Consider the following 22,709-nt stretch of genomic DNA (forward strand, 5'->3'; position numbering starts at 1 on the left):
TTAAATTATTTTTTAAGAGAAATAAAGAACTAACATATTTTTAACTTTAAAGTATTTAGTATTTTAGGTGTAATTTTTTTGTTACAATAAATAATGTATAGTTATAATTATTAAATAAAACAGTTAAATCGATGAATCATCACAATGCATCACATTTCCAACTAATTTCTGTAAAATAACAGCAACAACCAATGAGCTAACTGACAAAGTTTTCCCGAATCTACCACAAAATTACGGAAATCGTCAGTGGTTTATTTCACGAGCTATTTGGTGTAAATACCTACAATCAATAACACCATTCTAAGCAAAATTTCCAGGCGATAGGTACAATAACATGCCAGTCCATCGATACCGTAATGAATCAAGATGAAGTCATCAATATTATCCAATTGAATTCTTAAATTTACTTGATTCGTCAGACATGCCACCCCACGTTCTAACATTGAAATTTGGCGTGCCCATCATTCTTCTACGATGCATCAATCCACCACGATTATGCAACGATACTAGGCTTTTAGTGAAAAAGTTGATGAATAACATCATCGAAGCTACAATTTTAAACGGAAAATTTAAAGGAGAAGATATACTGTTGCCATACATCCCAATAATTCCAACAGATGTGCCTTATGAATTTAAACTTTGCAGTTTCCGGTGTGACTCACCTTTGCAATGACCATCAACAAAGCACAAAGAGAATCGCTACAAGTGTATGGACTGAATTTGGAAAACCCATGCTTCCCACACGGACAGCCCTTTAAAAAGACATAAATCTCATGGACTGGGCTAGCAACAGGATAACCCCTTAGTTTGTTATGCCTCATGCATGAATTCAACAAAATACATTTAAATTTATTAAGGCGGCTATAACATAAGATAGGTAATAATATTATATGATGTCAATATTTGAATTTTTAAATTTATTTATAGTTATTAAATGCCATAAAATAAGATTTTTTTAAATAATACGTTATATTTTCTAAATAAAACCTTACAAAATATATATAATAATATGAATGTATATAATTTAACTCGACATGGCGACGTATTGTATATGTATAATATTATGTATATAATAACTTATTGATTTCTATATTTTAGTCCTGAATGTCGTCTATAGGATTATAATTAGCTATCATTTTTTTATAGAGAAAATATATTTTAAATCAATATAAAAAATACCGTTCTTATACTAATCATTTCAAATGCAGTGTATGCTGTAATTCAATTTTTTTTTTTCGATCGATACCGTAAGTTTAAAAAAAAAAAAAGGCTATTAATTCATAACCTGCTACCTATTAGATTTTTACTACGAGTTCATTCACTTATAGAATACATTTGTACTAAAGTTACGCAGAACATCAAGATGTGCATCAAAATTGTATTTATTTACGATATACCATACTTTGTGTTATACCTTCAACTATTATGTTAAATATTTACATTACACTCATAGACGATAATAATCTTAATGCATAACGTATAATTTTCGTTATTAATTATTATTATACAAACTAACAAAATTTCTCATAATATTTAAGTATTTCCGTTTAAAAGCCTTAAAATTATTTCGTGTACTGGCTATAATATTGTTCGTTCAGTTGCATATTATCGACTATTCCGTGCATTAAAAACCGGACTAAAATATCAACAAAATACATTATTATAGTTGTCGTCGTTTTATGTAACCGGACGGCTATAAAACAAACTGCAGCTTACAAATAAAATGTCGCACGAAGTATACATGAATGTTCGTCGTCGGGTATTATACAATTATTTTAATAACATAATACTATACATCCCGACTCGTTTCTCGCAGGAGAACATGAAGCATACGTAACTATTTTGAGCGCCGCAAAGAATGAGCGTTAAAAACATACACGGGTGCGAGTAAGGTTGTAAACGTGTCACAGATTCACGATACAGTATTGCATTATTTTAAGTAACATATTTTATTCATCTTAAATATTTAAAATACAAAATATTATTATTATTAACTTAATACAGGCAATATTACTCATATAATATAACTTCGTACCCCGTTAAAAAGCCTACCACTTAAATGTCTCAAACTGTGTGTTGAATTCGTTACTTGTGGTCATGCTTGCAGTATTTTTTTATACCTATAGATAGATAATGGTTAAAATAAACACTAAGTAATAATCTTACACTGATAATTATTTTGGTTTATATTATGTAATTTTATTCGTTTTATCGAGAAATGTCTGACAATATTCAAGTATTCAATTGAATGATATTTATTGAAATGCATTTGGATACACAATATGTTTTGTTCTTCCTTATAGTGCGTACACAAATAAATCAGAAGGTTTTTCGACGCGTGAGTATACCACATACAGCTGTCCGTGTGGGAAGCATGGATTTTCCAAATTCAGTCCATACACTTGTAGCGATTCTCTTTGTGCTTTGTTGATGGTCATTGCAAAGGTGAGTCACACCGGAAACTGCAAAGTTTAAATTCATAAGGCACATCTGTTGGAATTATTGGGATGTATGGCAACAGTATATCTTCTCCTTTAAATTTTCCGTTTAAAATTGTAGCTTCGATGATGTTATTCATCAACTTTTTCACTAAAAGCCTAGTATCGTTGCATAATCGTGGTGGATTGATGCATCGTAGAAGAATGATGGGCACGCCAAATTTCAATGTTAGAACGTGGGGTGGCATGTCTGACGAATCAAGTAAATTTAAGAATTCAATTGGATAATATTGATGACTTCATCTTGATTCATTACGGTATCGATGGACTGGCATGTTATTGTACCTATCGCCTGGAAATTTTGCTTAGAATGGTGTTATTGATTGTAGGTATTTACACCAAATAGCTCGTGAAATAAACCACTGACGATTTCCGTAATTTTGTGGTAGATTCGGGAAAACTTTGTCAGTTAGCTCATTGGTTGTTGCTGTTATTTTACAGAAATTAGTTGGAAATGTGATGCATTGTGATGATTCATCGATTTAACTGTTTTATTTAATAATTATAACTATACATTATTTATTGTAACAAAAAAATTACACCTAAAATACTAAATACTTTAAAGTTAAAAATATGTTAGTTCTTTATTTCTCTTAAAAAATAATTTAATTAAAAATGCAATTATGTTATATTATATTCAATTTTTTTGTTAATATAAATGCATAAAGGTATTAGTTTTTGTAAAAAATAAATTAAAAACTGATAAATACCAGTTTCCATACATTTTGTAATATCCAAATTGTCCAAAGAGCGCCTACTACCATCGGCATGATTACAATTAATACTTTGCTTGGAATAACCAGATTTAAGAAAAAAAATTTAAAAACTCATATAGATTACCACCAGAAAACGACTAAAATTTCAACCAACTCGTTCAATATCAAACTAATTATTTACAATTCGTACGTATAAGATACACCGCCAACTTCGTTCGGCATACGTTAACGCTCATCCCAACAGCAATATGGAACATAATATTTTGGATATTCAAAATATATTATTCTTAATTCTTATAATTATTTATTTGTAGGTATTTAATTATTATATTATAACACAAACGAGTATTTTCATTATATGTTGTCGCATGTTTAAACGTGGATTTATTAACAAGTTTTTGAAATCGTCGTGGGCACGATACCAGCTCCATTTTAATGCGTTTACGAACAGATTCCATCGTCTTACCTAAAATAATAATATAATATAAGATAAATATAAAAAAAATATATATATATATAAATATATACCAAATACTGCATTTTTCATAAGTTTGAAAAATTCTTTTTCAAAATCATTAGTAGCCTTTTTCCGCATTTCAGTGTTCATAGAGATATATTCAGCCAACCACGATGATTGCTTGAATTGCAATACTCTATGTACCTATACAATAACAATAATAAAATATATTCTATCTCTCATATATATAAAATATTTACTTTTTCAACTATCAAGCCGTTTTTAATGGCTTGCTGTAGATTACGGTAATGCACAATATAATTCTTTTTCGATTTGAAAGTCGCCATCAGTTTTTTTATTTTTGAACCTGTAGGTATTCCGTTTTCGGCCAAAAATGGTAGATCATTATGATGATCATGTAATTCTTGCGGATATGATACATCCACCTCATAAATTCGCCCAATAGGAGATGTTTCATCTAAATCATTAAGACCTTCGAGCTTAGCTTCGACCCATTTAAAGTCTCCAAATGGCATATATTCTGACATCGCCCAACCGTATAAGTTATTGCCTAAAAGTATATAATATTTAATACATTTATTTTATTTTATTTATTTATATTTATTCTTACAGTCTTGATACACAAGCCATGTATTTGGTTTGGTCGAGTCAAAATCAGGTGCTTTTTCATGGTTCGCCTTAGCGTATCTCATACTAGCTTGTACTAATCCGCCGCGTATACCTGAAATAATTATAAGTATTAAAATTCTTTTTAATTTTTTATACGTTTTACTATTACCTTTTTCGAATGCTAAGACCATATCATAGTCCGTCAAAAGCTCCAGTTTTACGGCAGTTTTCTTCAACATGCAATCAAAAGCCATGCCTGGAGCTGTATAATAATAAGCTGGATCTATACAATAAGTTTTCATACATATATCTCGGAAATTTTCAAAAACGTCCGAAAGCAACAAAACGTCAATTTTGAGGTACAAATCGCTGTACTCGCCCAGCGTCTTACATCCAAAGTGCTCCCAGACCTCCTTTGCGTGCGTGTATTCATTCTCCATTATGCCCGACTCGTTTAACGTGCTATAAAATTCTTCTTGTGGTGGAAGACTTGGCTCTTCCAACTTATCCCAGCCATCCGTATATTCATATGGATATACACCTTTGCGAGTAACTAATGACATATCAGCAGGTGCAAACACTTTAGCCGTTTCACGGAATTTCGTCAGGTTTGGCGTTATAAGGTTAGCGGCAAGATTCGACAAGCTCGATGCCATAAAGCGAAATGTGTCGATAAATCGAACAGTGAACGTATTACTTATATACTTTGAGAAGGATATAAACTTCTCTTCACTGTTAGGAATCACTGAGATTGATTTAGAGTCATTTCCGAGTTCAGTCACGATGAAGTGTGCATCGTAATTAGATAAATTATGCATAAAGCACGGTACAAAATTTGGTTGTCGAAGATCCAAATTGCATTTATTGCATAAGGTATGCCGGAACTTTCCAGACAGGTGACAATGGTCACGGATTTTATCTCCCCCTATTAAATCGCAATTACAAAAATCGCATTTAAAAGTCGCTCTATGTTTACACCAGTCTTCTTTGCTCATAATTATTGTTTTATTTGTTTTTAACAATTTTTCAATTTTTTTTGTTAACTCTGTGACCTCCTCAATGAATTTTTTCGCTACCTCCTGTTGAGTTTTACATCCTCTGAAAATTATTGGCGCTATAGGTATATCAAATTGATCTAATAAATGTATTGGCACATCCTCCGAAGCAACTATTTTCAATCCGAAACTCATTGGTTTGTGTTCTTGAAAAATAGCTGTATTTTTACCTTTTTTCTGATTGCTTTTTTCTAATATCGCCTCAAAATCAGCATATATGACGATAGGATGTCTCAATGTATGCTTCCAGGCTTTAAACTCTTGAATCTCCCCCTCCATCGGTAATACAGGTAATATCGGTTTGTGTATACCGCATACTTTTTTGTGTTGATCTAGTGCCACCTGTCCCTTTAATTTATATTTAGAATTCTGATCGTCAAATGAAATAAAGCAACGTTTGCAAAAATATCTATGTCCATCATGCTGAGTTTTTTGTGAACGAATAAGACGGGAAAAATTTGATATATAAACATAATGTGAATTTCCAACTTCTGTTATAAATAATATGTCAAAATGATCTTCTTTTTCGTTATCCACGACTTTTAATGGAAAAACAGTATGAGTCGGAAATTTTAATGGTGGTTGAAATTTTTTCTCAATTCCGTAGATATTAATTGATACCGTTGGATTATTGCGCTCAAATATTTTTACATCCGACAGTGGTGTGGGGAACGATATCCCATCGAAATTATATTTATCTACGTGTTGGTAATAGTTATTACCAACACGATATTTAGGTTGTTCTGTGACATGTTTTGCCAATATGGCCCATTTAAAACATTGCTGGTCTGAATTTTGAGGATTGATTGTTGCCCGTTTTCTATCAATACTAGCCGGTAGTGATAAATATGATGAACCCGACATTGGTGAAAATTTATATATACCTAATAACATTCCATCGATATATTGCAATGAAAACCCAGATCCTTTGCTAGTGTATTCTTCTTCTTCGCATTTTAGTTTATTAAAACTTTCCTCCAAAATTGAGGATAAATCACTATCCGTGAAAATCTCCCTGGCGGAGGTTTTAAAAGCTCTATTCTCGGAAGAATTTTCCACGTTAGGTCTATTATATGTGCTCTCAATTTTCAAATTAAACTTAATTGGTAGATTGTGAGTATTAAAGGTCTCTAACAATGCAGATTTGATGGACTTATAGAACTCTGAATAATTTTGTATATTATTCAGATTCTTATAATAATACCATACGACCATACGATTATGGGCTGATTGAATTTCTTCGAATCCTAACGAATTTACTTTCTGAAGTCTAATTTTTTTTGCTTTCACTGCAGTTTGAGTATTTTCTACATGTATGCGTTTACTACCTATCGTCGTATAATAATCTAAAATTAAAAATACGAATGTCGTTTAATTCAAGTGCTAGTAAAATATACGAAGAATATAAAACCTATCATTTATTATGAGATAACTATACCAAAATTATTTTTTATAAATTAACTCTGATTATTTTTTAGTTGAAATAACGTATTCGTATAAAAAAAAAAAAAAAAAAATAATATAAAATAAAAAACTAACCTTGTCCCTTATGTGTATTTTCAAATTCATTCATGGCATTCATACAAATATCATCACCATCTTCAGGTACTAATTTATTAATTTTTTCATTTGAAGTCATAGTATTTCGGTTAGACGATTCAGCCGGCATGTCGGGGACATATATTTTAGGAGCTATTTCTATATCGTTAGGTCTGTGATGAGCAGGAGCGCAAGCATTGCCTAAACAATGATTAAAATTAAAATTAAAATTAAATAATAAAAAATAAAAATCTTACTTATCACATTACATAGCCCTGCATCTTCAGCATTGTTCAGAATTTCAACGCACATATCATCATACCCATCATTGAAATATACGTTTGAATCATCAGATCTATTCAGAGTGATTTCGATATTATGTTGAACACGATCAATAGCTTGTAAAATAAAAATCAAATTAAAAAAATAATATTATTAAATATAATAATTATATTATACCATATTGTATAAATAATATGACACACCATGATTGTTTTTCATATGTCTGGTTAAAATATCTTTTCGAGAGTATTTTTTACTGCAGACACTGCATGCTACTTGATATCCATCATGAGTTTTCATATGTCTAAGAAAAGTGTCTTTGCGTGTAAACGTGGATGCACATTTTTCACAGTTAAACATTTTTAAATTATATAAAACACACAGTTTTTTAACAAAAAAAATATAAACAGTGAATTAAAAACTTTGCAAAATATTTTTAAAGACAAAGCGAGCGTCAAATATATGTGTACAACGGTGTAAGACTGTAGACGGACTAAATGCTAGTGTCAGTTGTTTCAGCACAGTTTGGTTTACGTACAAGACATTAGTATAATAGCCATGTGAATTTTCTCCCTTTTCGATATTATGTGTGTAAAATATTTATAATATTAAATGTAGATAAATATATAAGAGTCCGCGACATCCTAGCGACCGGTAGGGCACATTAAGAAGACATTTATTTGTGATTATTACTACCATTTGGCAGTTAAAAATCACTAATGTCCAGGTGGAATGATTTAATTGAATACGGATAATATATCTATTAATGTCTCTTATTGTAAATACAACGCCCAACGTGCTTAATTTGCTAGTAGAAACGGCTATGGCATATTTCAATAATAATGTATAACAATGATAAAAATCACGCATGTTATTTATATATAATTTATATTATAATTTATTTATATATAATAACCACTGGGTTAAATAAATATATAACAAATGATAACTGATATCTGATAACAAATGATAACAGGAAATTGATAACAAATTATAAAAATCACGCGTGTGATCCACTGGGTTAAATAAATGATAACTGATATCTGATAACAAATGATAAAATATTTGTTGATTATAAATCGCGCACGCGCACGATCGGGATTCGTTGGAGGCGGCGGCGGCGGCGGTGGAGGTGGCGGGCGGTGGCATCAGCGGGTGAGGCGGGGATATACGTCACGTATGTACGCGACCGGCGGTGGCGGCGGCGGCGGCGGCGGAGGTGGCGGTGGCGGCGGCGGCAGCGGTGGCGGGCGGTGGCGGTGGTTTCTGAACTGTCTTTTTTATCCTACTTATTAGTAATTGAAATGTAATTAGATTCAGACATGAGTGTAAACCATTGTTCTAAGTTTAAAGTAATTATCTTCTTTGATAATTTACATTCTAATAACACAATAATCGAAATTTGTTTATTAATTAATAAACCGACTGTAACGCTCTTCTTACTATACGGACGAATGTCGAAGGTTGATTTTGATACGATTATAGGTAGAAGTTCTACCGTAGAATCATGATGAATAATATTTATAATAATGTTTCAGACTATCAATATGAAAAAAATCTAGTATAATGTAGGTAACTGATGGAAAATATACTTTGAACTGAGGTTTTTTTTCATCAGTAAACATATTATATACTAAATCTGTTGTAAAAAAAAAATGGTAAAAAAAATGTGAACGTACAGTTCAGTAGATTAGTGTGTAGTGAAGGGAGTAGAGGGAATTATTTATACTTACTTACCTGAAACATGAAATTAACTTATTAAATTAACTTAACGCACTAATCCACTGAACTACACGTCCACGAGATATTAGATTAAAAACTAACACATATAAGTTGTTTATAATATATTTTTTATTTATTACAACATATAATGAAAGAACATGACTTAGCAAACGGTGTCGTATGACCTAATTTTACAATTACAAATATATTCATTGTTACAATATTTACTTAACACTTTTTGATTTTGGATTATATCTGCAATGTTCAATCCAAACGTCATCTTCTCGTTTCCAATTATGAAAAATAAGTCCACAGCAAAAGCATTCGACGATATCTTCTACTCCTGTATATTTTAACCCACATTCAGCTAGAGCATATTTATTTTGAAAACAATTTAAAGGAAAATGTTCGAAAGATCTTAATCTTGAATAAATTGAAGTATATCCTGGATGGGTTGGAACTGAATTATTTCGTATACGATGAACTAATGATTGAAAATCGCTTGAAAGTTTTGGTAAATTCATTTCTTTAATTAATTGAAATAATAACTTGAAAAAACACAACTCGAATACACGACGGATAAGCAGTAACTAAATGTAAAATTATTAACTTGCAACTAAATAGTAGAAATTAAATATATAAATTTTTAAAAACTAGAACAGTGTAACCAACGTGATTAAAAACATAAAAGCAATCTCCCTATAAATAATTTTTATAAAAATTAGCGATATTTGATTGAAAAAATTTTTAAAAAACGGGAATAAATAGTTGATACGGTAAATATTTTTGTGTAAGGGGCAAAGAGGTGGACAATCTTGTGTAATCACCGTATTGTGTTACGCGGTAAATCAGTGTGCTCCAAGGGAGAATTTTCCGCTTGAACAAATTTTACCGTGGAAAAGCTGGCTGTGAACATACAAATATATACTACTATCGTATATTTTTGATAACCACAGTTATTCATTTTTGTCGTAATATTAAACAAGTTATAATATATTTTTAGACAGATCAAGAAAAAGTAAATACATACATTTAGTCATTATAAACTATTATATTTCATTATACAGTAATTCATTATATTTGTTGTCTTAAAAATTAAGAACATATTTTCACTTTCGAATACGATAGGAGTAAAAAAAGATTATGTTCATGTTTGGAAATAGAGAAAAATGTATGTTTGAATAAAACTATAAGCTAGAACTTTAACGGGATTTTAGAATTTGAACAGTTCAACCGATGCATTGATGGTAGGTTTGATTTTTTCGGTCGCAATATTACACCTCACCATAAATTCAGAACTCGTATATATATATATATATATATTACCTACGTACCGACTATGAATTGTGTACTCCGTTCAACAGAACATCATAAATTTCAATATCTACAGTTTTATAATTTACCACCTCTTGGGGATACAACCCAGCAAATTTACACACGAGAAATATTGTTTATATGTTTCATTCTTATAGTTTCTATCAAAATATTTAGTTGTTTGTTTTTTTAATGCACGTGTTCAAAATAAATACAAATAATCAAAATTTTTCATATCCCCGAATATTCTGTTCAATATCATTATTTATGACGGGTGCCACAAGCTAGGTCCTAGACTTGGTGACTTTGTATTGGGTATTAACCATTCAATGTAACGCCTTTTATTTCAATCAATATCATAAAAACTAAAGACTGTAAAAATTAAAAATGTATTTAGCGACAAAAGAAACACGTTAAACGCATAAGTACGAATAGGTACGATGTACCTACATTCAAAATATCATATATTATTAGCTAAACATTTCTAAAAACGATTAACAAGAATATTGTATATGCCTCAGAATGATCTGACACTAAAATATCTATGATTTGATTAATATAGGTAAAATGTGTTTATTTGTAAATATATAACAACTGTCATAAAAATGAAAATTTATTAGTAATTAATATCTTGATTTATTTATCTTGGTGCAGATAAAGGTAAGCTTCATATCTCTGAATATTCTGTTCAATATCTTTATTTATGACGAGTGCCACAAGCACTGGTAGGAGCGACATCAAAAAATACGACATTCCCTAAGCAAAGTGGATGGCTTATAAAAATCAGTGTTTATTGGCTTATTGCTAATTATCATTAGAAGTTATAAATATAAATCATAACTGAAATCAATCCATGAATAAAAACATGTAATTAATAATTACTTATTTTATACAAATGAATTATTTTATTTATTACAATAAATTATGAAGTATTTTTTTTTTATTGTTATCAAATTATATTGAATGTTTGGACAATCGTATATTTATGATAACCACAGTTATTCAATTTTGTCGTAATATTAAACAAGTTATAATATATTTTTAGGAGAATCAGGAACAAGTAAATACATACCTACTTTTAGTCATTGTAATCTATTATATTTCATTATACAGTAATTCATTATATTTATTGTCTTAAAAATTAAGAACATATTTTCACTTTCGAATACGATAGGAGTAAAAAAAGATTATGTTCATGTTTGGAAATAGAGAAAAATGTATGTTTGAATAAAACTATAAGCTAGAACTTTAACGGGATTTTAGAATTTGAACAGTTCAACCGATGCATTGATGGTAGGTTTGATTTTTTCGGTCGCAATATTACACCTCACCATAAATTCAGAACTCGTATATATATATATATATATATTACCTACGTACCGACTATGAATTGTGTACTCCGTTCAACAGAACATCATAAATTTCAATATCTACAGTTTTATAATTTACCACCTCTTGGGGATACAACCCAGCAAATTTACACACGAGAAATATTGTTTATATGTTTCATTCTTATAGTTTCTATCAAAATATTTAGTTATTTGTTTTTTTAATGCACGTGTTCAAAATAAATACAAATAATCAAAATTTTTCATATCCCCGAATATTCTGTTCAATATCATTATTTATGACGGGTGCCACAAGCTAGGTCCTAGACTTGGTGACTTTGTATTGGGTATTAACCATTCAATGTAACGCCTTTTATTTCAATCAATATCATAAAAACTAAAGACTGTAAAAATTAAAAATGTATTTAGCGACAAAAGAAACACGTTAAACGCATAAGTACGAATAGGTACGATGTACCTACATTCAAAATATCATATATTATTAGCTAAACATTTCTAAAAACGATTAACAAGAATATTGTATATGCCTCAGAATGATCTGACACTAAAATATCTATGATTTGATTAATATAGGTAAAATGTGTTTATTTGTAAATATATAACAACTGTCATAAAAATGAAAATTTATTAGTAATTAATATCTTGATTTATTTATCTTGGTGCAGATAAAGGTAAGCTTCATATCTCTGAATATTCTGTTCAATATCTTTATTTATGACGAGTGCCACAAGCACTGGTAGGAGCGACATCAAAAAATACGACATTCCCTAAGCAAAGTGGATGGCTTATAAAAATCAGTGTTTATTGGCTTATTGCTAATTATCATTAGAAGTTATAAATATAAATCATAACTGAAATCAATCCATGAATAAAAACATGTAATTAATAATTACTTATTTTATACAAATGAATTATTTTATTTATTACAATAAATTATGAAGTATTTTTTTTTTATTGTTATCAAATTATATTGAATGTTTGGACAATCGTATATTTATGATAACCACAGTTATTCAATTTTGTCGTAATATTAAACAAGTTATAATATATTTTTAGACAGATCAAGAAAAAGTAAATACATACCTACTTTTAGTCATTGTAATCTATTATATTTCATTATACAGTAATTCATTATATTTATTGTCTTAAAAATTAAGAACATATTTTCACTTTCGAATACGATAGGAGTAAAAAAAGATTATGTTCATGTTTGGAAATAGAGAAAAATGTATGTTTGAATAAAACTATAAGCTAGAACTTTAACGGGATTTTAGAATTTGAACAGTTCAACCGATGCATTGATGGTAGGTTTGATTTTTTCGGTCGCAATATTACACCTCACCATAAATTCAGAACTCGTATATATATATATATATATATTACCTACGTACCGACTATGAATTGTGTACTCCGTTCAACAGAACATCATAAATTTCAATATCTACAGTTTTATAATTTACCACCTCTTGGGGATACAACCCAGCAAATTTACACACGAGAAATATTGTTTATATGTTTCATTCTTATAGTTTCTATCAAAATATTTAGTTGTTTGTTTTTTTAATGCACGTGTTCAAAATAAATACAAATAATCAAAATTTTTCATATCCCCGAATATTCTGTTCAATATCATTATTTATGACGGGTGCCACAAGCTAGGTCCTAGACTTGGTGACTTTGTATTGGGTATTAACCATTCAATGTAACGCCTTTTATTTCAATCAATATCATAAAAACTAAAGACTGTAAAAATTAAAAATGTATTTAGCGACAAAAGAAACACGTTAAACGCATATGTACGAATAGGTACGATGTACCTACATTCAAAATATCATATATTATTAGCTAAACATTTCTAAAAACGATTAACAAGAATATTGTATATGCCTCAGAATGATCTGACACTAAAATATCTATGATGTGATTAATATAGGTAAAATGTGTTTATTTGTAAATATATAACAACTGTCATAAAAATGAAAATTTATTAGTAATTAATATCTTGATTTATTTATCTAGGTGCAGATAAAGGTAAGCTTCATATCTCTGAATATTCTGTTCAATATCTTTATTTATGACGAGTGCCACAAGCACTGGTAGGAGCGACATCAAAAAATACGACATTCCCTAAGCAAAGTGGATGGCTTATAAAAATCAGTGTTTATTGGCTTATTGCTAATTATCATTAGAAGTTATAAATATAAATCATAACTGAAATCAATCCATGAATAAAAACATGTAATTAATAATTACTTATTTTATACAAATGAATTATTTTATTTATTACAATAAATTATGAAGTATTTTTTTTTTACTGTTATCAAATTATATTGAATGTTTGGACAATCGTATATTTATGATAACCACAGTTATTCATTTTTGTCGTAATATTAAACAAGTTATAATATATTTTTAGACAGATCAAGAAAAAGTAAATACATACCTACTTTTAGTCATTGTAATCTATTATATTTCATTATACAGTAATTCATTATATTTATTGTCTTAAAAATTAAGAACATATTTTCACTTTCGAATACGATAGGAGTAAAAAAAGATTATGTTCATGTTTGGAAATAGAGAAAAATGTATGTTTGAATAAAACTATAAGCTAGAACTTTAACGGGATTTTAGAATTTGAACAGTTCAACCGATGCATTGATGGTAGGTTTGATTTTTTCGGTCGCAATATTACACCTCACCATAAATTCAGAACTCGTATATATATATATATATATATATTACCTACGTACCGACTATGAATTGTGTACTCCGTTCAACAGAACATCATAAATTTCAATATCTACAGTTTTATAATTTACCACCTCTTGGGGATACAACCCAGCAAATTTACACACGAGAAATATTGTTTATATGTTTCATTCTTATAGTTTCTATCAAAATATTTAGTTGTTTGTTTTTTTAATGCACGTGTTCAAAATAAATACAAATAATCAAAATTTTTCATATCCCCGAATATTCTGTTCAATATCATTATTTATGACGGGTGCCACAAGCTAGGTCCTAGACTTGGTGACTTTGTATTGGGTATTAACCATTCAATGTAACGCCTTTTATTTCAATCAATATCATAAAAACTAAAGACTGTAAAAATTAAAAATGTATTTAGCGACAAAAGAAACACGTTAAACGCATATGTACGAATAGGTACGATGTACCTACATTCAAAATATCATATATTATTAGCTAAACATTTCTAAAAACGATTAACAAGAATATTGTATATGCCTCAGAATGATCTGACACTAAAATATCTATGATGTGATTAATATAGGTAAAATGTGTTTATTTGTAAATATATAACAACTGTCATAAAAATGAAAATTTATTAGTAATTAATATCTTGATTTATTTATCTAGGTGCAGATAAAGGTAAGCTTCATATCTCTGAATATTCTGTTCAATATCTTTATTTATGACGAGTGCCACAAGCACTGGTAGGAGCGACATCAAAAAATACGACATTCCCTAAGCAAAGTGGATGGCTTATAAAAATCAGTGTTTATTGGCTTATTGCTAATTATCATTAGAAGTTATAAATATAAATCATAACTGAAATCAATCCATGAATAAAAACATGTAATTAATAATTACTTATTTTATACAAATGAATTATTTTATTTATTACAATAAATTATGAAGTATTTTTTTTTTACTGTTATCAAATTATATTGAATGTTTGGACAATCGTATATTTATGATAACCACAGTTATTCATTTTTGTCGTAATATTAAACAAGTTATAATATATTTTTAGACAGATCAAGAAAAAGTAAATACATACCTACTTTTAGTCATTGTAATCTATTATATTTCATTATACAGTAATTCATTATATTTATTGTCTTAAAAATTAAGAACATATTTTCACTTTCGAATACGATAGGAGTAAAAAAAGATTATGTTCATGTTCGGAAATAGAGAAAAATGTATGTTTGAATAAAACTATAAGCTAGAACTTTAACGGGATTTTAGAATTTGAACAGTTCAACCGATGCATTGATGGTAGGTTTGATTTTTTTGGTCGCTATTACACTTCACCATAAATTCAGTTAAAGTTTTTTTTTTGTTATTATCAAATTGTATTAGATGTTTTGGTAATCGTATATTTATGATAACCACAGTTATTAATTTTTGTCGTAATATTAAACTAGTTATAATATATTTTTAGATGGATCAGATTCAGGTAAATATATACTTTTAGTCATTATAATGAGACAAAAAGTATTATATGACAAACATTATACATTATATGACAAACTCAAAAAAGTCAAAATATTTTGAAAATTAAATCATGTAAAGAAAATACCAATCTAAATAACTGGTAAAATTTTCATGTGTCTCATATTTTTTGAATAATAACAAATATTTAAATTCGTTTGAGGATAAATCGTTATCGTTACGCTATTTCGAAAAAATTTAAAATTCAAACGCACTTAAAATTTTTCCTATAATGAAGCTTCGAGTTTTCCCTATAGTTACTTGAAGGAAAACTTATGGAAAACTTAGTGTGGTATTTTTAATTCTTAGTTATAAACACAAAAAATTTTATGATTTTTCAACTTCAAAATTACTTGTAAATATTCGAGTTTTCGACAGATTTCGTAAAAATTTGAACTATAAACGCTTATAAAAAAAAATTGTGACTAACGATTTTTAATTTTTTTTAGCTACAATTAGAACAACTCATAAGCAACCTTGTATTAAATTTTCATGTTTTTTTGGTTGTCCAACATTTTTTTACCGACACTTCAAAAAAAAATTCTCAAATAAATCGAAAATTTCAGTGGTCTATAAATAACTCAAAAAAGTCGAAAATTTTTGAAAATTAAACTGTATATAGATATCACTAACATTAACATTTGTTGAAAATTTCAAGTATTTACAGTGATTAGTTTTTGAATTACAACCATATAAAAATATCGATTTGGTCGAAAACTGGTTTTGCGTAAAAATTCCCGTTTTACTGTCATTTTTTTTTTGTTTTTCTCGATTTTTTTGAAAACTGTTGGAAAATGTTTACTTTTGACCTTTATAATGCACCAATGATATTCACTTTTACATCGGAAACCACCCCCAAAGTTTGAAATTGAAGCATTATTTCGACTAGTTATGCTGTAAACAGACACAAAAACAAACATAAAAAAAAAAAACACATCATTGTAAAATCAATACATTCATCACTTCGTTCAGAATCTAAAATGATGGGAAATTTTAAAACAAAATCAAATCAGAAAACGATAAACAAAATAAATAAAAACTAGCATAAAGTTATTAGATTAAAGTTGTTTTATAAATCTGTACAATAATATTATAATCGTATGCTCAGAAATCGCGTGTTATAATAAATAAATCATTTGTGATTATAAAATATCTATAGATTACGTGCTATGTATTGTAGGTATATTGTAATCTTTATGTGTAAATATATAATAACTGTCATAAAAATTTAAAGCAAAAACTGCTATCTTGATTTATTTCTCTAAATTATGATAACTCAGAACTTAGTAAATGCAAATATTTCTCCCTTTAATTTTTATATACCTATGATATATACCACGTAAACTTACAGTCCGCAACACGAAAACTGTTCCCCGAGTACCGCGACCCGCACTGCTTATCCCACTAATTAGCTATGGGTTCTCAACCTGTATCGTTTAATGTTGAGCGCTTATCGCAAGGGGCGCGCTGTCACTGTTCCGTTTATCGCACAGGTGTTTGCTTCGTTGATTCCTAAGGCCCGTTTCACATGGACGCGTATCATACGCGACGTATCGTACGCTCGCGTTTTTCGTTTACATTGATTAAGTTCATACCACGGCTATAAATAATATGGTTGCTGAACGAACCGTGAAAATGTGAAGCTCAAAACGTGTATTGGCTTTTACACCAGCACACAGCGCTCTCTAGGTGATACATTGTATGACTTCATTAATAAAATATAATTATTCTAATATTTTGTTTCTGTACTTCTATCATAAATCTTGTTCTTCAATTTATTTATTTTTTTTTTTTATTTGAATTAAGCCTCGGCAACTATGGCCATTGGAAACAATGGGTTCAACTCTAGATTATTTACATGATAATATAAGTTACATATTAAATACTAATGATAAGGTTAGACTTAGTAATAAAGGTTATTACCCAGGTTATTATTTGTCTCTTTAATTTATTATACAGAAGTAAAATATAGTAATACAAAAATATTAATGTTCATCTATAAATTCTATATAAATATTATAAATAGGTAGGTATGCAATAAATAAATATTCAGGTTTTTAGTTTATAGTTCACACAACAATTAGCCATAATGATATATTTTTAAAATATTAAATCAAATATCTATAGCCGTAACCGTAGTCTACTGGTCTATAAAAAAGGTCTAAAAGGTTTATAGTCCGCAAATCTGCATAATATCATAGAACAATAATATAACGATAATATACTATAAATAGCCGTTGTACAATTAGTTCTATCCACGGCTATAAATATTATCTATAGCCGTGGTTCTACCAAATGCCGTAGATGGCGTGACAGGCTCGTCATTTTAGTCACGTGACTTTTCAATAAGATTCCGGCTCGGCTTATTGCGTTGTTTAGTATGGGCCGTTCCGCCACCATATTATCCATAGCCGTGGTTCATACGCGTCATACTGGCAAGCAAAACGCGTCATCGTCGGAGTGGCGCGTAATGCGTATGCATTTAACTAATGTAACTGAAACCGCGCGCGTACGATACGGCGCGTATGATACGCGTCCATGTGAAACGGGCCTAAAACTGCACACACATTTAATAGGTTATAATCGCACAATTTTTAAAATTGTTGTATCCAAAAACCGCACATTTTTAATTTTGATCCCAAGAAAAGGTTATACATATCTAGATTATATATAGGTTCTCAATAATTTATTCAAAAAAAAAAAAAAAAAAATAAATACAAATATTCAAATTTAAAAAATGTAAATGATTGCATTTTGTAACCGTTGACGTACAATTTTTAATAAAACACCACCCAACCACATTCCCACTATTACACACTCTAAATTGTCTGTATTTAAAATTGTCGAGTATTAAGCACTTGCCACCTTTATTGCTCTCAATTATTTTAAAATCCATTATTATGTATAATTATTTAAAATATTTTAATAATTTAATAAAACTACTAAATACCTATAGGTAAGCACTGTATATGTATACTGTATACACAAGATACAAGACCGACTAATAAAATAATAACGAGTGGTGACTAAAGTCTTAAAACGTGTTAGCATGATTTTTGCAGTATATCTTATAATCTTTTCTTATCTAATCCGTTAGTTAGCACTAAAAATATTGAGCGGTTTTAACCATTATAAGTTTGGGGTATTTTGTTATATTATAATGACTATGTGTGCTGTTTTTGTCATCAACCTTTCTGGGGTCAAAATCAAAAGTTTGCGGTTTTTGGATGCAACCATTTGCTCGGTGTTTTCAAATAAACAAAGCAATTAATTTAACTGCATTGTGAACCAGATAGACGAAATGGATGGTAGGTTCGTGATAGAGATAAATTTTTGCATCATTTAAAATAATGTTAGTCAGAATATTTATTTGTTTATTTTTTTGATACAAATGTTCAAATTAAAAAATTCATACCCACAAAAATTTTGTTCAATATCCATTATTATGACGAGTGCCATAAGCTAGACCCTAAACATCGTGGCTTGGCATTGAGTATCAACTATCAACCAAGCGATATAATACGTTTTGTTATAATCCAGAACACAAAAATTAAAGACTGCAAAAAATACACGTTTAAAATCGACGATTTCAGTCCATAGTATCTAAAGATAGAGTGTTTTCATATATTATGTCTTTGTATATTAAAGTGTTGATCAAGATAAACAAAATAAATTTGACAGTATTATCGTATTATTTTGACGCTAAAAATTCACTTAAGTTGACAGTCATGTCAACGCTCGTTCTAACATTGAAATTTTGAGTGCCCATCATTCTTCTACGAAACATCAATCTACCACGACCCTGCGACGGTACCAGGCTTTCAATGAAAAATTTGATTAACAATATTGAGGAAGCTAAAATATTAAACGGAAAGTTTAAAGGTGAAGATGTACTGTTGCCACGCATTTCAATGATTTCAACAGATATGCCTTTCGAATTCAAACTTTACTGTTTCCGGTGCGACTCGCCTTTGCAATGACCATTAACAAAGCATAAGGACAATCGCTACAAGTGCGTGGACTGAATTTGGAAAATTCACGCTTCTCACCTTGACAGCTCTTTGTGGCATGCTCGCGTGTCGGAAACCTTCTGATTTATTTGTGGTACGCACCAGAAGGAAGAATAAAGAATATTGTGTATCTAAATGCACTCTAATAAATATCATGCAGAATCACCTTGATCGTAGTAGCAAAAAAAGTTCTAGTGAATATTTTATGTTTTAATTTCTAAATATTATTATATTTGTTTTACCACATCAAGGATCCGACCAAGAAGAAAGATTGTTCAATGCTTTTAATTGCTTTATTCTCTCAGAGAGTTGTAACGATTTAAATAATGACAATGGAAATTTTCAATTGTTTGTTCTAATTTTACATTTTCAAGTTTATTTATTTATTTTTATTTAATCTTTTTATAGATTACTGGGCCTCACTGACATAGCTCGTGTAGAGGACCTAGGTTATCACTAATAATATTAAAAATATGCATCACCATCATTGTTATGTTAAATAGTTCATTGTTGTTTTACTTTTTTATTTAAAGGTGGTGGTAGCCAACATTCTGGTGGCTTCTATCGTGGTGGTTCCAGAAAAGTTAGTGATAACCACGTTAGTAGCAACAATGGCAGCAATGACATCATTGTTGGTGCTGGTGGTGGTGGTGGTGCTGGTGCTGGTTTACTTAGTGCTATCCTTGGCGGCAATTGAATTTAAAAAAGGTGGATCAATTCTCACAAAATATCACCCACCCACCGAAATTCATTATTCAAAAACTTAAGAAAATATTTAAAACCCAAAACAATATAGTAACATAAAATAATAGTCTCTATTTTTTATTGTATAACATATATCTATATCAATAAAAATCACTTTTTAGTGTTCACAAACATAATTTTAGTTCTTAAAAACTAACTATTTATTATAAAACAATAAATATATAACAGATTCACATTATATTTTTGTTTATATAATCAATTTAATAATATTCTCTTTTAATAAAAAACACAAACATAGTAATAGTAGCAATATTTTTTTTTTAACCTAATTAGTAAATAGGTATATCAGTTATACATCAACCTATCTGGTTTTTTCCTTTGTCTCTGTTCTTCTCACTTTTTTCACAGTTATTATTTTTTCATCATTCATCTCTCTCTCTCTTCACTATCTCTTCTATCATCTTCCACATCAACTTCCAAACTTAACGTTTTTTTTTCTAAGGAAAAAAATTTCCTCCTCAACAACTTGCCTTTCTCATCTCTTACCAAGTAACATCTTGGTAACTCAAGTTTTTTTACTATGATTGCCACACTCCATGTTTTGTTAAATTTGTCCTGTAACCAAACCTTTTCACCTTCTTCAAACAACACTTCGTTCACCGTACCGTTTTGGTCAAAATATCTTTTTTGAGTATATCGATTTTCTATCATCTTTTCTTGTATTAAATTATTTTTATCTACCTGCATGGTCCTAATAGGTAATCTTGTTTTCAAGACTCTATTTTGCACTAAATTAGCAGGAGACTGACCAATATTTACTAGTGGTGTATTTCTGTAGATAAGCAAATAATCTTCTAACTCATCATTTGTTTCTTTACATTTTTTAATAATTTTCTTAACTAGACCAACATATTTTTCTGACAATCCATTACTCATGGGATGATTAGGACTAGGTAGTATTATTTATTTGAAACCCCCATTGTTTAGCAAATGATCTAAACACTATTAAACGGCATGTTATCAGCTATTATTATACTAGGAATACCAAACCTTGCAAAAACTTTCTTACACTTCTTACTCAATTCTGTTGCAGTTTTCCACTTTAGTTTACTAACTTCCACCCATCTAGAAAAATAATCCACAATCACCAAATAGTCCTTACCACCATACTGTGCTATATCCGCTCCCACTTTATCAAACGGTATATTTGGTATCTCATGACTCAATAGTTCATTTCTCTTATTACTTCTATTGTATTTATTACAAATAGGACACGTTAGCACTAAATTAGTAATGTCAGACATTATACCTGGCCAATAAACACGTTGTTTTGCTAACTCTTTCGTTTTGGACACTCCTTAATGTCGTGCAGTTTATTAAGCATATTACTTCTCAATGTTTTTGGCATAATTACTCTATTTTCAAAGTATACCAGTCCATCCTCAATCGACAAATCTGATTTCAACTTGTAAAAGTGATTTATTTCATTGTTCTCTTTTATTTTGTTTGGCCACCCATTTGTATAATACTCGATCACTCTTTGTAAGACCTCATCTCTATTTTATTCTAATTTTAATTCATTTTGTTTTTCTGTGCTGTATTTTATTTCTGCTAACTTCACCGTATGTACTAAATCTTTCAATGATTCATCATCTTTCTCTGCTTTATGTATTATATTTCTAGTTAACAAATCTGCTATGTACATATATCTCCCAGGCAAATACTCTAATGTAAAGTTATAATTTATTAATTTTAATGTTAATCGTTTTAATCTATTGTTCTCTATTTTCTCTAAATTTTTTTTTTGCAATTGACATTAACGGCTGGTGATCGGTATATATTTTAACCTCATTGTGCCCATAAATGTAGTAATGAAACTTCTTTACAGCAAATGTAATAGCTAATAGCTCTTTCTCAATTACTGCATACATCTGTTCAGTCTCTGTTAAGGATCTCGAAGCGAACCACACTGGTTTATTTGCTTGTAACAGACAGCATGCAATAGCGTCTTTGGACGCATCATACTGTATTTGCACTACTTCTTTGGCATTAAAATGTACTAATAATGAATTTTCACCAATTAAACTTTTAATTATTTCTAATACCTCTTTATGCTCATCTGTCCAATTCCACGCTGTATCTTTCTTTAACAAATCTCTCAACGAGCTAATTATTTCAGACATGTTAGGT

At 29.4% G+C, this 22,709-nt stretch overlaps 2 protein-coding genes, 1 long non-coding RNA gene and 1 pseudogene across 3 annotated transcripts; 1 reads left to right on the plus strand and 3 right to left on the minus strand.

Moving 5' to 3' along the window:
* LOC149055040 (zinc finger MYM-type protein 1-like) overlaps window positions 1-22,709 on the minus strand; it is a 144,968-nt pseudogene that overhangs the window by 111,364 nt on the left and 10,895 nt on the right.
* On the minus strand, window positions 3,681-4,219 carry LOC149055055 (uncharacterized). The gene is made up of 2 exons (XM_089228536.1): window positions 3,932-4,219; window positions 3,681-3,875 (listed from the first exon to the last, which is right to left on the minus strand). The coding sequence occupies exons 1-2, from the start codon at window positions 4,217-4,219 to the stop codon at window positions 3,681-3,683; spliced, it is 483 nt and encodes a 160-aa protein (XP_089084662.1).
* LOC149055056 (uncharacterized) lies at window positions 4,283-4,864 on the minus strand. Its single transcript, XM_089228537.1, has 2 exons — window positions 4,471-4,864; window positions 4,283-4,413 (listed from the first exon to the last, which is right to left on the minus strand). The coding sequence occupies exons 1-2, from the start codon at window positions 4,862-4,864 to the stop codon at window positions 4,283-4,285; spliced, it is 525 nt and encodes a 174-aa protein (XP_089084663.1).
* LOC149055057 (uncharacterized) lies at window positions 15,345-20,820 on the plus strand. The gene is made up of 3 exons (XR_016191948.1): window positions 15,345-15,355; window positions 15,755-15,769; window positions 20,348-20,820. It is a non-coding gene; the product is annotated as an uncharacterized LOC149055057 (long non-coding RNA).

The sequence above is a fragment of the Diuraphis noxia genome, unplaced genomic scaffold (assembly GCF_037042655.1).
Source record: "Diuraphis noxia isolate RWA-SAM2 unplaced genomic scaffold, SU_Dnox_SAM2 contig0005, whole genome shotgun sequence".
Taxonomy (NCBI): Eukaryota; Metazoa; Arthropoda; class Insecta; order Hemiptera; family Aphididae; genus Diuraphis; species Diuraphis noxia.

Coding starts and splice junctions, on each gene's coding strand:
- LOC149055055 (XM_089228536.1), bottom strand. CDS start 4,219: ATGTCAGAATATATGCCATTTGGAGACTTTAAATGGGTCGAAGCTAAG. Junction 3,876..3,931: donor ACGGCTTGATAGTTGAAAAA/GTAAATATTTTA, acceptor GTTATTGTATAG/GTACATAGAGTATTGCAATT.
- LOC149055056 (XM_089228537.1), bottom strand. CDS start 4,864: ATGTCATTAGTTACTCGCAAAGGTGTATATCCATATGAATATACGGAT. Junction 4,414..4,470: donor GGTCTTAGCATTCGAAAAAG/GTAATAGTAAAA, acceptor TAATTATTTCAG/GTATACGCGGCGGATTAGTA.